Here is an 18,411-nt window from a genome sequence, read left to right on the forward strand (position 1 = left end):
TATTGAACAACTACAGTGCTCTCGGTCAATCCAAAATGTTAATAAACCTCAAACCTGAATATTTAAGAAAGTAAAAGTGAGATTTTGGAGAATGTGTGCACATTTATTGGGCAACTGTTAGTGTGCAAAATTATTATACACCTAAATGAAAAACAAAAATATTCCCATCTCACTTGTTTTCAGCTGTTAACCGCCCTTTAGCAGAAATACTGCTACAGGGCGGCACGGGTGCACAAAATCACGTGTATATATACACGTGATTTTGCATTTCCAGGTAGGGGGAGTGTGCGAGCCCTACCCGTGTCACCATTCGCGGCTGTCAATCACCGGGTCCCGGCTGGTGATTACTCGCTGGCACCCAGTGATTGCCAAGCATCTCCAACGGGGAGGAGTTCTCCTCCTTGTCAGCTTGCGCACTTCTTTGGCTGGCTGTGCACAGCCATGCCAAACGCTGTGCTTACAGTGAAGCACACGAACACACCCCTTCCTGTGCAGTGCCATTAGTACCGTCAGTGCTTTTTTTTTTTTTTTGGGCACTGATCACTGTATTGGTGTCACTGGGGATGTGAGTGACACACAGTCTGTTCCCCCAGCGTCAGAATGCCAGCCGCAGTCCCCCTAGAAGTAGCTGATTGCCATTACTAGTAAAAATAAACAATTAAGAAGAAAAGTCCCAGTATATAAATCCCAACTGCCATTTGTAAACACTATAACTTTCAGGTAAACCAATTAATTTACTCGTTTTGGGATTTTTTTTTTTTTAGCAAAGATATGTAGCAGAATACATGTTGGCATAAATTTATAACTAAATTAGATTTTTTTTTAAACATTTTTTACTAGACATGTTTAATAGCAAAAAGTCAAAAAAATTTTTTTTCTTCTCAAAATTCTTTTTTTTCCTTTTTCTTAAATAGCGCAAAAAATAAAAACCGCACAGGCAATCAAATACTACCGAAAGAAAGATCAATATGTGGGGAAAAAAGGATGTAAATTTAATTTGGGTGCAGCGTTTCATGACCACGCAATTGTCAGTTAAAGTAACACAGCACCATAACACAAAAAATGGCCTTTGTCCGGAAGGGGGGTAAATCCTCTGGAGGGCAAGTGGTTAAAGTGAGAATATCAGACAACTCGAAATGTACAAATAAACATTTCTGACATTTAGAAAAATGCTGTAATAAATCCTGTATAATAATAGAAAAAAAAACTATTGGTGACCAATAGTCATTAGCCTGCCATTCATGGAGTATGTCAGTTTTTTGATCTGTCAACTTTTTGTGCAGCAGCAACCTCAACCTCCCAGACACTGTTCAGAGAGGTGTAGGATTTTTCTTCACCGTGAATCTCATTTAAGAAGGACCCACAAGTTCTCAGTAGGGTTTAGGTCAGGTGAGGAAGGGGGCCACGTCATTATTCTTTCATCTTTAAGGTCTTTACTGACTAGCCACACAGTGGAGTACTTAAATGAATACGATAGAGCATTGTCCTGCATGAATGTCACGGTCTTCTTGAAAGATGCAGTCTTTTCCCTGTACCGCTGCTTGAAAAAAGTGTCTTCTAAAAACTGGCAGTAGGTTTTGGAGTTGATTTTGAGTCCATCTTCAAGCCAAAAAGGTCCAGCTAGCTCATTCTTAACCACTTCAATACCGGGCACTTTTAGCCCCTTCCTGCCCAGGCCAATTTTTAGCTTTCAGCGCTCACATTTTGAAAGACAATTGCACGATCATGCAGTGCTGTAGCCAGACTAAATTTTTATCATTTTGTTCACATATGTAGAGCTCTTTTTTGGTGGTATTTAATCTGCACCAGGGTTTTTTTATTTTTTGCTAAATTTAATGAAAAAATTAATTTACTGAAAATTTTGAAGAAGAAAAAAAATTTCTGTTCAAAAATTTTGCAAATAATTGTTCTTCATAAATTTAGACCCAAGATGTATTCTGCTCCATTTTTTTGTGTGAAAATAACGCAAATCAGTATTTATTTAGTCTGTAGGAAGGTTATAGAATTCACAAACTGTGGTATATTTCTGAAATTTGATCATTCCTGAAGTACTGATTGTCAGTCTAATCGGACCTAAGAAATAATTGGACCTAAGAATAATCGGCCGATTTTCGCTCTGTTAGTGGGTCAATGGCACCAGCAATTTTTGTCTTTCCTTTTCCCTCCCTTTTCGGTGATCGGGCATGTTGGAAAATTCATGAAAAAAGACCCATTTTTGACTCGATGGTCAAATCGTCAAAGGATATGCGCATGAGCCGTGACCTGGAAGGAACAAATGTTTCACCTGTTACATGGTGTGAACCTTATGTCTTGGTCAGCCGTTTTTCAAAATCATTGATGGCACCATCGGATTACCGAGCGAACAAAGTTTTTGATTTTCAGACGAAAATCGCTTGGAGTTCAACCCATCTATGGCCTGCATAAGTATTTTATCCTTCCTGTGAACTGAGAAAAACGTAGTCTTAATCTCATGCTGAAGTGTGCTAGATGATGAGGCTAAACTAGATTATCCTTTTTTATGCTTGGGATTGGTGATCCCAAAAGTGGTGTCACTGGTGGATTCTCAGTATGAATAGACAAGAACTTGACTGTTGTAACACTGCAGCTTGTTGGGATTTTATGGCCCCAGTAAAGTTTGGGGAAGGTCTCCCTACAACAGCCCTGAATATTACTTATTAGAATCCTGTGATATTTCACACAGAATAGCTGTGAACAGTAATTGAATTGGTGACTGATAACTTGTATGTCTTTAGCTTAACATGGAACAAAAAAAATTTTCCAAATTGGTGCTATTGATTTATGTCTCCTTTTTTACAGGGAAATGTTCGGCTGCAGCTCTTGATGTGCTAGCCAATGTATTTCGGGAAGAGCTTCTGCCACACATTTTGCCTCTTTTAAAAGAGCTTCTTTTTCATCCAGAATGGGTAGTCAAGGAGTCTGGAATCCTTGTTCTTGGAGCTATTGCAGAAGGTTAGTATTTACTCTCTTATGACCTTTTTGGAAGTGCACGTCCCATATCCACCACCATTTACTTGAATATTTGTTATACATTATGCAGATCAATGTGAAAATTGTTATATATATCCAAACCAAAGGGTTATACAAATAAAGTTTTTACTGTCAAAGTTCATCCCAATTAATCAACCCAATAAGGCTTATAACATCAGCCACCTCATCCAATCGTGAACCAAAAAAATCTTTCAGTGTGCAGTATCTGCCAGTCACCAAGTGAATCACACACTCGCCAGAAATAATGGCTGCCAAGTTCTTGGCAGGAAAAACAGCATGATTACAGAGTGTTTAGCTTCCTTTTCATGCCAGCTCCTGCCTGTGATAGATGTGACGGTCTCCCCTTCTCTCCTCTGCTTCTCCACCTGGGGGCTGTAGGACCAGCCAGTAACTCTACCACTGCAGTGACATCAACATTCTGCAATGTGCCTCCTTGGTAAAGAATGGGAAGGTGGTAGAGCAAGGCACTCATGACCAACATTCATTCTGCAGTGTTGCTGCTTTAATCTGTCAGTTTTACTTCCTTCACAAAGTTGATAAGTATGTTGACCATTGAAATTACAAATGTCTGCCAAATCTGCATTATGCAATGGAAATGGCGATATCTCAGATTCCAATGCATAGTGCAGACTTTTGTTGTTTGATGTAATTTCAATTAATAAATCTGCATGCTTATTAATTTTGTGAAGCAAGTAAAGCAGCAAAACTGCAAATTGAAAGTTTGAGTGCCTAGTTCTACCACCTTCCCATTCTTTACCACTTCAATGACATCTGCTTTCTGAAGAAGAGACTGTCACAGGCAGGAGTTGGCATGACAAGGAAGCTAACCACTCTGCAAATAACTAGTAGACTGATTAGACCAGGGGTGGGAAAACTTTTTGACTTGAGGGCCGCAATGGGTTCATATATTGGACCCGGGGGCCGGACCAAGAGTAGATGAATGATGTGTATATGTCATCCATAGTAAGTATAGTAATATTCCCCCATAGTAAGCATAGTAATTAATCCCCCATATAGTAATTCATCCCCCCTATAGTAATTCATCCCCCATATAGTAATTCATCCCCCATATAGTAATTCATCCCCCATATAGTAATTCATCCCCCATAGTAATTCATCCCCCATATAGTAGTTCATCCCCCATATAGTAGTTCATCCCCCATATAGTAATTCATCCCCCATATAGTAATTCATCCCCCATATAGTAATTCATCCCCCATATAGTAATTCATCCCCCATATAGTAATTCATCCCCCATAGTAATTCATCCCCCCTATAGTAATTCATCCCCCCTATAGTAATTCATCCCCCATATAGTAATTCATCCCCCCTATAGTAATTCATCCCCCATATAGTAATTCATCCCCCATATAGTAATTCATCCCCCATAGTAATTCATCCCCCATAGTAATTCATTCCCCATATAGTAATTCATTCCCCATATAGTAATTCATCCCCCATATAGTAATTCATTCCCCATATAGTAATTCATTCCCCATATAGTAATTCATTCCCCATATAGTAATTCATCCCCCATATAGTAATTCATCCCCCATATAGTAATTCATCCCCCCTATAGTAATTCATTCCCCATATTAATTCATCCCCCATATTAAGTCCCCAAGTCCCCCCTGTGTCAATTCACTTACCTTTGCTCCGCGCGTTCCTCTCACCGTCTTCCCGTCTTCCCAGATTTTCATGTAGCATGAAAATCTGTCTCCTATGAGGATCTGTCCCCCTCGACGTATCTGCGCATGTGCCAGTTTCAGGCATTAGCAGCCGATCGGCGATCTCCGGCACATGCGCAGATACGTCGAGGGGGACAGATCCTCATAGGAGACAGATTTTCATGCTACACCAGTCTTCAGGGCGGACTGAGAGGAGCCTAGCGGGAGCCTAGCTCCGCGGGCCGGATTAAAAGGTCCGCCGGGCCGTATACGGCCCGCGGGCCGTAGTTTGCCCATTGCTGGATTAGACAGTCATTATTTCTGGTGTTATAAGACATAATGTAAAGGGTTGCTAAGAACACCACATCCTGATAACCCCCTGAAGAAGCATTGGGGCGGTCCCTTTGCCCCCAACCCCCGCCCTCGCCCTTCAAAACACAATAGCTCATCAGCGGGGAAGATTGCTGTACTAACAAAAGCGATGTTAGTACAGCAATCTGTCAGGTTTTTTTTTTTCCTTTCAGTGTGTACCCTGCATTAGGTTAAATCTGCTAAATACATTCCAGGTGCTTCAAAACAAAGTGTTCAATGTCTTCCAGTTTTATTCATGTATCCTGAGCAGAAAAGCATGTCCCCTGCTGGGAGCTGTAGATTGGGATCCTTTGTGCTCTGTGTGAAAGCAGAATTCTCTCTGGTGAGTTCTGACGTACACTCTGTTTGGAGCGCTCTGGTTATGAGGTAGCAGGGGTGTGTTGGGTCTCTGCAGAGACATTTCTGCCTACCCACAGAGAGCAAGGGTCCTTCTCTGCTTCAAGCCTGCAGGACAGAAGATTTCTGGCTACTTTAGATGGAAAAATGCACTCTAAGATATCGATCGCCTATTTGTTTTGGTGCACCGGGGATGTGTTTAGAGACCATTTAAACTGAAGATTCATTTGGGCTTTTAAGCTGTGATGGGAATGAAGCTTGCATAAACCAAATCATGAAGACCATTTTGACATTTTCTCCCCACTTTCACTCTATGGATGGCTTGAAATGTGTAAAGGGGGAAACAGCAACTTTTTCAAGATGGTGATGAAATGTATAAGAGTACCTATTAATGATTACTAATGTTTTGTGTTCTAGGTTGCATGCAGGGTATGATTCCTTACCTTCCTGAGCTGATCCCCCATCTTATTCAGTGCCTTGCTGATAAGAAGGCTCTTGTTCGTTCCATTACTTGCTGGACCCTTAGCCGCTATGCACACTGGGTAGTCAGCCAGCCCCCAGACATGTATTTAAAGCCATTAATGACAGAGCTGCTAAAACGCATTCTTGACAGCAACAAGCGAGTACAAGAAGCTGCTTGCAGGTATGCTTACTTTTGGTGTATTTTTTGTAACAAATGTTTTTGTTCAAAATTATGAGATATTCATCTTACACTTTGATGATAATGCATAGTAATTTCTAACACTAATACTGTGGTGGTTCTAAGCAATAAGATACTGTGGTCGATTTTTTCATCATCCTAGAACTACTAATTTATTATAAAGTTCTGTAAAATTGATGTTGGCGTGAGAAACAGTGAATTAAGCTCAATGAATCTGCTGTGAGAAATATGGGAACTGCCATCGTTTGACTGTAATTAAAATGATTGCATTAAAAAAAAAATAAATGGTTTACCTGCTCTGTGCAATGGTTTTGCACAGAGCTGTCTGAACCTTCTCTTTTGGGGTTTCCCACTGTGCTCTTGGCTACGTCTCTTGTGTCTGCCCCCATAGCAAGTGCTTGATATGGGGGCAAATGTGCGGGCTTGCTCCCGAGCTGGGCTGTGTGCCCAGGGGGACACAGCGTAGCTGGGCCCCACTCCTAGGATTTGATTGACTGCAGGAGGAGCCATTTACTTGATGAAGCAAAAGAAGAGTGCTAGATGTGAAGTGGCATCTGATGCTGGTGTATACAAAGCCTAAACACTGTGGTATAATATTCCTGATGTGTTTTGAATACCATTTCATTTTTGTGTTTCTCTAGTGCCTTTGCTACTTTAGAAGAGGAAGCTTGTACAGAGCTTGTTCCCTACTTAGCTTACATTCTGGATACATTGGTCTTTGCATTCAGTAAATACCAGCACAAAAACCTTCTCATCCTTTATGATGCTATAGGAACGTTAGCGGATTCCGTTGGACATCACTTAAATAAGCCAGTGAGTACATTCACTTCTTCCTGTCAGTTTTTTCACTGGCTGCTTTTGTTTTGTATTAAAAACTTTAGGAATTGGTAATTTTGACATATATCAGCATAGTGCAATATAACTGTTTTTACGTCTGAGCTTCAGAAACCTCCTATGCACAAGTATAATGCTGAAGCATCACCGGGAATTCTGTTTACCCTTGCTGAACATTGGCATGTGTGCAGTGTCTGAAGTGGTCTGGATCATATAGAGATACCTTTTGTCATGAGACCTTTTGAGTCTAATATAGGTTAAAGTGGTTGTAAACCTCTCACATGAAACATGAACAAAGCATATCCTTCTATAGTGTGTGTTTGCGTCCATCCATAGCACAAAGTGTCCTTTTTCCCTGATCATTCTTCCCTCTATCTGCATGAGTCACACTGACACCCCTCCCCCCTAGCACACAGCGTACATCCTGAACTGTGTACATTTCCCTATCCGTGTGTAAAGGGGGGTGTGTCCATACAAAGTTTTCACTGAGCACTGTGCTCTAGCTCTGCAGTGTAAAATATCCGATCTCTGCCCCCTGTGTTCTACTACTGAGAAATAGCCTTTGGTCTGTGTGTTTTAGGAGAATGTAGAGGAGAAAAGGCTGCAAATTAACATGTACAATGTTTGTAGGATGATTTGTTTCCCCTGAGGCTAGTCACTTCAGTGGGTACATGTAGGGGGTTTACAACCATTTTAACTCTTCTGCCAATCATTGTATAAGTATTTTGTATCTGGGTGCAAACAGTTGACTTTATAGCTATCAAGTTTTTTGTTTTTCCTCGATTTATTGAATACTGTATATTAATAGAAAGTTTGTAATGACCAACTCACCCATCATATGTTCATGTAGAGATCTAACCTGGATGTGCAAGCCCAAAATCAGCTCCACAAAGGAAGATTAAATCCAATCCTCAGAGAAGATGGATTTTATTTTAATGCAGTTACGAGGATGTACAAATCATTTCGCCTGACACCCGGGGCATGCAGTTCCGGGTGCTGGGCAAGTGAAGATGTAAAGGTTCTTCATAGAAAACAATGTATTTTTAGATGCCATGTGAATCTGTGCCTTTCGGATCACATCAGATTCGCATTGGTGTGAATCAGGGCTAAGTTTCTGTTCACACCTAGGCGTTTTGGGCTCACTGCAGAATCATTGTGATTCTGCCCGCGTTCTTAAAGCACACTACAATCACAACGCTGGTTCAGGTGGCATAATTTCTAATGGCACCTAAAATGCTATTTGGTTTTGCTGCAGTTTATCATGGCAAATGGCATTATGTGAAGCTTGTTTCCCAAAAATGAGCAGGAGCTTCTTTTGGGCACCAAGCTTCACATGATGTATTAAATCGCGCGACAGTCGTGGAAAAACTGCACCACATTTTCAGTGCCATTGAGAATAATGGCACCAGAACCTGCAACTTGCAGTGTGTTTCGAGATTGCGGACAGAATAGCAGTGATTCTGCCTCAGTCCTAAAATGCCCAGGTGTAAATGAGGTCTAATGGAGCAGACTTGAATGCTTAGTACAAGAGCATGCTGAGCAGCCAAATCAAGTGCTTCCGTGTGGGAAGGTTACCTGAAGTAATAGAGGGTTTTTTTTGTTGTCCCCCCTCATTTGGGCTGGAGCTTCATTTACTCACCAGATGTGCTTCTGCTGAACACTGAGAGCCCGGCACGCCCTTCTCCTGATGGGCACCCAATCGGTGCTTGTCACACTGCAAGGTCTCTCCCCTCCTTCCTAGACTCCAGGTGTGGTGCTGGAGACAGGCAGGGAGATGAGTAGGAGATAAACAGTGCAATGTTAAAACCTTATTTAAGTACGGCTTTGGTTAAAGAAGTTATTTTTTTATCAGGAGTATATTGTCATGAGGAACAAGTACTGTCAGAAAATGCAGCTCTATATTGAAAGATATAAGTAAAAATAGACAATGTGCCATATATTCATATAAATGCGCTGTGGAGAGCTAATGTAATAGCAAGTGTAAAACGTCTATGATGGTGACATTTAAAGTGCAATAAGTGACATATAGTAAATTGGATATGAAATTGCGCAAAGTAATGATATAATGTCCAATATTCAAATAAAGGTGAAAACAGTGACTCCCGTGACTGTGAATGTCTATATATTGCACTAACCAGATAGCGCAAATGTATGTGCCTTTTGAGTTGTCAGACCACTCCTGGTCATCAGGATCTGGAAAAGGCAAGAATCAGGAGATCATCTGGCAAACCAGCAGCACGACAGGCGATCAGCATGTCATCTCTCTCCAAGTGCTATTACTCATCCATCTAGCAGGGGGTCATGATCCAGGTATCATAGATACTAAGCCATCCAGCATGTAAAACTCACAGTGGCAGGTATTGGGCACCAAAACAGGGATCCACCTTGAAAGGGGAGGGAATCAGCAAAAAAAAAAGCAGTAAAGATGGCCGCTGGCCTCCACGTGGCCCGAACGGCGTGACGTCACCAGATAGGCTCCACCCTACCCTTACCATTAGGCGTAGTTAGGCACACCTCCGCTTTCTCAGAAACTCTCGTCCCAGCAGACCTGGAATCAGCTTTGATCGGCCCTCTTTTATTGTAAACTGGAAGCAATGACCTGACATCACTTCCTGTAAACTTTCAGCACTACTTTTAAAAATCTGAAAGCATTCAAAAACACAGATCTTTGTGTTTTGAATGCTTTCAAGTGCAGAGGAGGGATTTGGGGTCTCATAAACACCAGATTCCTCCATAAAAATACACGTCACATGTCTATTGCTGTCACAGGGGATGTGATTGAAAAAAAATAAAAATAAAGGGACAGTTAAAAAAATAAAAAAAAAAAGTTAAAAGTGCCCGCATGCAAAAGTGAATGCACAGGTTGGTCCTGCATGCATGCAAACAGCAATTGTTCCACACGTGTGAGGTATCGCCAAGATCATCTGATCATGGACAGTAATTCTAGCCATTGCACAGGTGGGCGCAATTTTGAAGTGTGACATAATTGGTATCTACGCGGCGCAACATTATCTTTCACAACAAAAATACATTTTATTTTTTTTTGCAAAAATGCAAAGTATTTTTTACCAATAATCGCGTTTGAAAAAAAACCACTGCTCAAATCCTGTGACATAAAAAAAGCAAAAACCATCAAATCTCTGCTTTAAAAAAAAATATTTGGGGGTTCCAAGAGTCATTATCTAGCAAAAAAATACTGTTTTTAAAATGTAAACAAGAAAAGTGCTAGAAATGCCTTGGGGCAGAAGTGGTTATAGATATTGCCTAATTTAATCATTTTCTTTTGCCATAGGAATATATTCAGATGCTGATGCCTCCACTTATTCAAAAATGGAATGTTTTAAAGGATGAAGACAAAGATCTTTTCCCTTTACTTGAGGTAAGGCTTCTTTTGGTTATTTACCTAACATCTTGTTTAAGGTTGGTCTGAATTAAGCATGCATGGTTTTGTGTGCGTCCCTCCAGTCTTGGAATTAAAGGTGAATAGTGATGTCTAAAGAGATTGTATAGTGGTCTTTTTTTTCTTTAGTTATATATAGAAGAAAAAGATTAAGGGACTTTCAGTGTACTAGAGAAGTCATAAAAGTACTTGTGCATACACTGTAATAAAAAATCGATAGATTTCATTTGAACAGTCTTAAAACTGTACACAGTCCAACTCGCACAAAGTAAAACCTCTTAAGCACTACACCACCATGCGTCTATTCCCCTTGTTGCTGTATATCATTTTAAGTAACTAGAGCAACATCTTCTAAAAGTACATTTATAGTAAACCTGTTGAATATTTCCAACATCTTCAGGGGTTAATGAAAGGTAATCAATCTAGCGTATATCATACTAAAAGAAGGTATGATAAAATCCTTCCACATGCAATCATGTGGATAGCCATGTTTTCAGGGCATGAAAAGAGAGGAGGCGCTGTCAGGGACCAGAGGAAAGCACATCCCCAAAAAGAAAGTATAAAGGATATATGTAATCTACCCTAATACTCTAATGATAATGTAGAGCACTTCAAACCAGCAGACACTGTAAACAGACATATATGCGGTCTCCTGGTGGACGAGCTTTGGCGTCTTCCAAACAGACCAAAACTTCCTTGCGTGAAGACACCTATACCATCTTACTTCTCAGTCACTGACATTAACAACGTAGTTACCACTTATCCTTCCTGGGTTTCAGTATTTCGGATTTCCACCTTACTCTGTAAGAAAATCTACCGCTGAGACCCAGGGAATACCCTGTTCATATTCTGGCCTTTCTGCAGTCTAGTCTTCATCAGCGTCTGACCCAGGGTAACCCTTAAAGAGGCCCCCTCTACAGAAAATATCTTACAACTGCAACCAGTTTACCTTTGTCCACACTGCTTTACTTTCTTATTGTGCCTTTTCTTCAGGCAGGTGCTCATGTAATCCTCTAATTTCTCCCAATACCTTTGACAAGTTAAAGCCCTAATGCAACCATCTTTATCCAGAGCTCAGAAAAGCCCTCCCTCTTCTACCCCTGTTCAGCCTGAGTCAGACCCTGGTATGCCTGTCCTAGAGGAATATGGAAAAGGGGGAATGACGAGGATGTCAGGACAGCATTGGAGGAAGCTATAGAAGATTCTCTCCCCCACATTGTCACTGTATTGAAGAGGGAGCTTCATACAAGATGCATTGTAATGTTGAAAAGCTAATTTCCTCTGTCTGGAAAAACTTGGGCATAGTACAGGTTGACTCTTTTCTTTCACCATGTCGCTTCCGGTACAGAGAGGCCTACAAAAACTTGCAAAATATTTCCCGTTTATGAACAGATAGAATGTGCAGTCTATAATGACTAGGTCATTCATGAAAGGTTTTTTTTATGCCCTTAAAAATCATTGCTGAATTCTGCTCAGTGCAACAAGTGCTTGAACAAAAATGGGTTATTCCTCTGGTTGACCTCACGGTCTCTGTCCTAAACCTCTAACTGTACGTAATAATGATCCTTCTTCCAAAAAAACTTTTTAAAAAAAGCCTTTTAACCAGTTCCCACTCAGCTAATAACAAAATGACGGGTGAGCGAGACTCTCGGCGATCTAGGTGGGTGTCATATAACGTCCACCAAGATCACTCCCCGCGCAGGCCTGTGCTGTGTTGTGATCTATCACAGGCTGTGACCCTCGGACACAGCCAATGACAGATCTGTGTACCGGCCTGTTGCCAGTATCATGTGACTGCTGTGACCAATCACAACAGGTCACATGAGAATTGGGTTTTTTCCTACTGTCGCCAGTAAGTGTTCCTGATCACCGCCACACCAGTTATATGATGACGCTGTACTGCACTGATTGTGAAAATTTTTAGATTTCTTAATTTTCAAAAAAAAGTATGATAAATTACAACTTCAAAAAACGTGCCATGCTTCTTACTCAATACTTTGGACTGTCTACTTTGTAAAAAAGGGTAATTTGGTGAATATCTGTACTGTCCTGACATTTTTGGGCCTCAGGAAATTAGATTGTCCTTCAGGATTTATGGATTTTCAGATATATACCATAGTTTTTGGACTCTATAACTTTCTTACACACTAATTTCTTACAGATAAATACTGATTTGGGTTATTTTCACCAAAGAAATGTAGCAGAATACATTTTGGCCTTTATTTATGAAGAACAATTATTTAATTATGACAGAAATGTTCAGTCATTTTCCAAGATATAGTGAGATACATACCTAATTTGCATAATTTTCCTATAATATCCTCCTTATATGTTGTATTTTATTTATTGTAATTTAAGAGCGCTTAGTCTAATTTGTTTAAGTTAGGGAGGCGTGATGTGTTTTTTGTACTAACCTATGATGACACTTGGGCCTCTCTGAGTTGGCTGGGCCCTATAGTCCGCCACTATCATTTGCCAATATATGCTCTCTCTATGGCCTAATGAAGGAGCATGCGTGCCACGTCTACTGCTGCTGTTCCTGGAGCTGACATCACTCCTGCCTGCCCTGTGGATCCACACTGATCAGGAAGTACTGGGAACCACCAGCACTGCCAAGGACAGTGTATTGGAGACCTGTCCGCATTGGGACCGGCCAAGAGTTGCACAGTGGTTGACACTAGTTTGACAAGCGCTCATTTGACTACTACTATTGTGAGTTGCCAGTTTTGTGGAAATAATTTGCTTACAGTGCTGTACTTAGTCGTCGCTGCTTCTCTCTTTAAGGCTAAATAGATGACCTTATCCTGAAGAATTCACCTCCCTTACTACTCTCAGAAAATATCCAAAAGACCGCTTCAGGCTGGGTGATCACTAGAAATGAGCGAATCGAAGCAGGCGAACCGGAATTCGATATGAATTTCAGGAAAAATTCGATTCGCGTCGAATCCGAATATTTGCCTACTTCGGGTGCGCGAATCGGATTTTTCCCGATCAGCCGGCAAAAGTGTCCCTGCAGAGAGCTCCGCTATTTCTGACAGTTCTCTGACAGAAGGAACACATGTACAGCGGTTGAAACATTGTATCTATTAGTTTCCATTTAGGATACAGATGTTTCAACCGCTGTACATGTGAAGAAGCTGTCAGAGAACTGTCAGAAATAGAGGAACTCTGCACATACACTTTTTGCCGGTTTGGAATTCTTATTTTCATCCTACTTCTTCTTCTTCTACTTCTTCATCCTCATCCTCATCCTCAGAAGAAGAGGATGAGGATGAAGAAGAAGAAGAAGAAGTAGGATGAAAATAAGAATAATTCCAAGCCGGCAAAAAGTGTATGTGCAGAGTTCCTCTATTCTGCAGATACACTTAGAGGAGCTCTGCAGATACACTTAGAGGAGCTCTGCACATACACTTTTTGCCGGCTTGGAATTAATCTTATTTTCATCCTACTTCTTCTTCTTCATCCTCATCCTCAGAAGAAGAAGAAGAGGATGAGGATGAAGAAGAAGAAGAAGAAGTAGGATGAAAATAAGAATAATTCCAAGCCGACAAAAAGTGTATGTGCAGAGTTCCTCTATTCTGCCGATACACTTAGAGGAGCTCTGCAGATACACTTAGAGGAGCTCTGCACATACACTTTTTGCCGGCTTGGAATTAATCTTATTTTCATCCTACTTCTTCTTCTTCTTCTTCATCCTCATCCTCAGAAGAAGAAGATGAGGATGAAGAAGAAGAAGAAGAAGTAGGATGAAAATAAGAATAATTCCAAGCCGGCAAAAAGTGTATGTGCAGAGCTCCTCTAAGTGTATCTGCAGAGCTCCTCTAAGTGTATCTGCAGAATAGAGGAACTCTGCACATACACTTTTTGCCGGCTTGGAATTACTCTTATTTTCATCCTACTTCTTCTTCTTCTTCATCCTCATCCTCTTCTTCTTCTTCTGAGGATGAGGATGAAGAAGAAGTAGGATGAAAATAAGAATAATTCCAAGCCGGCAAAAAGTGTATCTGCAGAGCTCCTCTAAGTGTATCTGCAGAATGTCATTTATGGAAACAAATAGATACAATGTTTCAACCGCTGTATGGAGTGAATGTCCCAGAACTGTCAGAAATAGACTATTTCTGACAGTTCTGGGACATTCCCTCCATACAGCGGTTGAAACCGCTGTATGGAGGGAATGTCCCAGAACTGTCAGAAATAGACTATTTCTGACAGTTCTGGGACATTCCCTCAATACAGCGGTTGAAACCGCTGTATGGAGTGAATGTCCCAGAACTGTCAGAAATAGACAGAAACGGTCACAGAACTGTCCTTCTTCTCATCCTTCTCCTTCTTCTCATCCTTCTCCTTCTTCTCATCCTTCTCCTTCTTCTCATCCTTCTCCTTCTTCTCATCCTTCTCCTTCTTCTCATCCTTCTCCTTCTTCTCATCCTTCTCCTTCTTCTCATCCTTCTCCTTCTTCTCATCCTTCTTCTCGTCCTTCTCCTTCTCCTTCTCCTTCTCCTCCTTCTTCTCATCCTTCTTCTCATCCTTCTTCTCATCCTTCTTCTCATCCTTCTTCTCATCCTTCTTCTCATCCTTCTTCTCATCCTTCTTCTCATCCTTCTCCTTCTTCTCATCCTTCTCCTTCTTCCCATCCTTCTCCTTCTCCTCATCCTTCTCCTTCTCCTTCTTCTCATCCTTCTCCTTCTTCTCATCCTTCTTCTTCTCATCCTTCTCCTTCTTCTCATCCTGCTTCTCATCCTTCTCCTTCTCCTTCTTCTCATCCTTCTCCTTCTTCTCATCCTTCTCCTTCTCCTTCTTCTCATCCTTCTCCTTCTCCTTCTCCATCTCCAAGGGCATTTAAATTAAAGGTACAGTGTTCTGCACTAATTTAAAGGCTCTCTGAAGCCTAGAAACCCTTTTTATAAGTTAAGTTCGTAGCGAATTAATTCGCATCGAATCGAATTTCTTCCTGGAATTCGCCGAATCAGCCGAATCGAATTTTTGAAAAATTCGCTCATCTCTAGTGATCACCTTTAACAAATCTACTCTCTGGCCCTCCTTGGGTCTTATCCTGAAAACATCCTTGGCAAAGGTCTTTCTTCCAGAAAGAAAGTTCTTTGAGGTTGTGCTCGAGAACTTGGATCCAAAAGAAATCCTTATAGTGAGTTTTGGACCTAATGGTGGCCTCTTTTGACGCAGTACTTTTTACCCAATTCCATTTAAGAACACTCCAACTAAACATCCAGTCAACATGGAAAAAAACTAGCTCTTTTCCTAGGTCTCCCCATGCTCCTACAGCCCAAGCAAGAAAGTACTTGTCTTGGTTGATGACCGCTTCAGCTTTGACAGTAGGAAAATCTTTCTTTCCTCACACAAAATAAAACAAGGAAGGAAGACTGTGATTAGTCTGGCAGCAAATTGGCCCTGAAGAACCTGTTACGCAAACATACTCAGACTTCTGGCAAGGACCATTTGGTCTTTTCCCAACAGGCCAGATCCGTTATCCCAAGGTCTTCCTAGTTACTAACTAGATGTTAAAAGGATACAGGTGTTTGAGTCTGTTTTTTCTTAACTTGCTGAAAGTTACTTTCTGTACTAGGGGTAAGACTAGCACTGTTGAACTCTTCTACCAGACACTTGAAACACCCCCAGGTGTTAAGCTGGGTATACATGTATCGCAATTCATTTGTTTCAGCTGGGACTGGCCAAATTTCAATCTGTGGTCCTCCATTTTACATAGGTCAATCGGCAGACCGACTCCTGTAAAAAGGGACTGCTGGAAAACTTTAATTTGATAGCCGCTGCAGCCAATTGCTGAAAGACAAAAAAAATTTGTGTATCTTATACCTGTTTTGGCTGATTTTTGCCTTGTCTCTCACTGGTTCAGGCTTGGTAGTGTTCATTCCCATCTGGTGGTGATTTCCTCCATTCTGATCTATTCACTATATCAGGTCTCCAACAGTACACAGATATTATTTTAGTAAGTAGACACTGATAAATACCTTTTCCACTCAGCATTTAAAGCAGTCTTGTGACTTCTATGTGTCCAGCAGAGCACTGGTTAAAGCTTGTTGGAGGAGTTTTAATTCTCTTCTATGAAGCTGCATAACACGTGACCCTCTGTCTTGACAGTGCTGATTGGCACTGTGCTGATCATATGCACTCTCCCAAGAAAAGAAAACTCAGCAATAGCAATACACACCAAACTGAGCATGTTCAACTGGCCCCCAAGTCTCTGTTCCATCAGCAGATGGATTGGGGACAGTAGGAGGGAAGGTTTAGAGAGGACATGATCAAAAATTATTTTTTTCACAATGAGGATTAACTCCTTAGGTTGCACAGTGCATATAACAAGCATGCTCTACTGGATATATAGGCTGATTTTACTGTAGTGGGTTTAGTAACACTTTAGCATCAGGTTGACTGTGTGTTCTCTCCTTGCTCATTAGTAGTGTCCCCTATCTTATAGGGGTCTTTTTCACATCTAGGTCAGATTTAGGTGTTTGTCCTCTTAGGTGCATTGCACAGTACCCAGTCCCTGTTTCAGGGTGGTTCCTTTCTCTTGAAGAGTCTTTTGAAGTCACTCTTTCATGCAGGGACTAGTTATGTTTCCCTACACTGTGTGCATCAACAGGGAAACACTCCTCTGCCCCTCCCATGCTAACAGACTGGTGTAAGGTGGACTGTCCTGTGAAGACTACAGGTTCAGGGAAGCGGCACTGAGAACAGGAGTCAGCAGTATTAAAGTTTGTTGGAGTAAGAATTTTGACTAATGGCTTGCTAGGGAATGTTTTCATTGTGCTAAATTTGCAAAGCTGAAAATACCGTGGGTTTAATGATGGGTCCATATAGGTTTTTTGGGGGGTTTTTTCCCCTGTAAGTATCAATATTAATTTTTTTTGCAGAACGTGTTTTTTTTTTTTTTTTTTTTTTTTAATGGCTCAGAGTGAAAGTATAAGACACATCTATGTGTAAGGTTTTTCAAGAAAGCATCGGGAGATAAGTATTGCACTGTCCATTATGTGAAATAGGTTTGGAAAGTTAAGACTGTTCACCTGAAAAGTTAAAGAGATCACAATACTATGTGCTCTTGCACAAAAAGTAATCTTGTGTATATTTTTCATTATGTTTCAGTGCCTATCTTCTGTTGCTACTGCACTTCAGTCTGGTTTCTTACCATACTGTGAACCTGTATACCAGCGTTGTGTGAACTTGGTACAAAAGACTCTTCAACAAGCAATGGTAATGTTTTATTAACATACGTTTACACAATGGCATACTAAAAGGCTGCGTCTGTCTTTGCTACAGTTTTTCTTGAACTCTTAATATCTGCGTCAAGTGTGCTTGTTTATATAAAATATGGGGCTTTTAGTGCATACTGCAGTAATTTTTTTCCATGAGGTCTTGCATCTTGATAGTGATGCCTGCCAGGTTTTCTACAACATTGGAAATATGTTATAGCATAAATTGTTCTGGGTACCTCATAATGCTTGCATGTTATAAGACATTTTAAATGACTATCGCTATCCAACCGTGTGGCAGCAGTTTGGGGAAGGCCATTTTCTGTTCCAGCATAATGGTGCCTGGGCACTTTGGTGCCCTGCCCAGAGACTTAACCTCCACCCTACTAAACATCCTTGTAATGATTGGAATGCTGATTGTGAACCAGGTCTTCTCTACCAACATCCGTACCTTACCTCACTATTTATTTAAATTTTTTTGAATGGCTGTAAATTCTCACAGACACCCCAAAGTCTGATGAAAGAAGAGTGTTAAACCTACAAAGTGGGGCAGAAACTGTTATTATTGCTCATAGTTTTGGAATGTCCAACAGGCTGATATACGCTATATTGCCAAAAGTATTGGGACGCCTACCTTTACACGCCTATGAACTTTAATGACATCCCAGTCTTAGTCCGTAGGGTTCAATATTGAGTTGGCCCACCCTTTGCAGCATCGCCCACCTCCTGAACAACATTGACTGGATGTCGTTCCATTTCCTCAAGTTAAACCGGTCCAAAACCGAGGTCCTAGTTTTCCCCCCAGCCCGCGCCCCCCATCCTCTCAATCACGACTAGCAACGCCACCATCAATCCCACCCCACACGCCAAAGTCCTGGGTGTCACCCTGGACTCAAACCTTTCCTTCCA

At 41.1% G+C, this 18,411-nt stretch overlaps 1 protein-coding gene across 2 annotated transcripts in view; it reads left to right on the forward strand.

Moving 5' to 3' along the window:
- Positions 1-18,411, forward strand: part of TNPO1 (transportin 1) — a 217,033-nt gene that overhangs the window by 167,360 nt on the left and 31,262 nt on the right. For both annotated transcript variants that reach the window (XR_016314853.1, XM_089689021.1), the window contains exons 11-15: positions 2,818-2,970; positions 5,802-6,027; positions 6,687-6,858; positions 10,172-10,258; positions 17,396-17,503. Coding sequence is in view for 1 of the 2 variants with exons in the window: in XM_089689021.1 (XP_089545147.1) it covers positions 2,818-2,970; positions 5,802-6,027; positions 6,687-6,858; positions 10,172-10,258; positions 17,396-17,503 (746 nt within the window). In the remaining variant the exon portion in view is untranslated. The remainder of the gene's footprint in view (positions 1-2,817; positions 2,971-5,801; positions 6,028-6,686; positions 6,859-10,171; positions 10,259-17,395; positions 17,504-18,411) is intronic.

This window comes from Staurois parvus, unplaced genomic scaffold, assembly GCF_062004578.1.
Source record: "Staurois parvus isolate SC_StPar_1 unplaced genomic scaffold, SC_StPar_1.0 ptg000466l, whole genome shotgun sequence".
NCBI lineage: Eukaryota > Metazoa > Chordata > Amphibia > Anura > Ranidae > Staurois > Staurois parvus.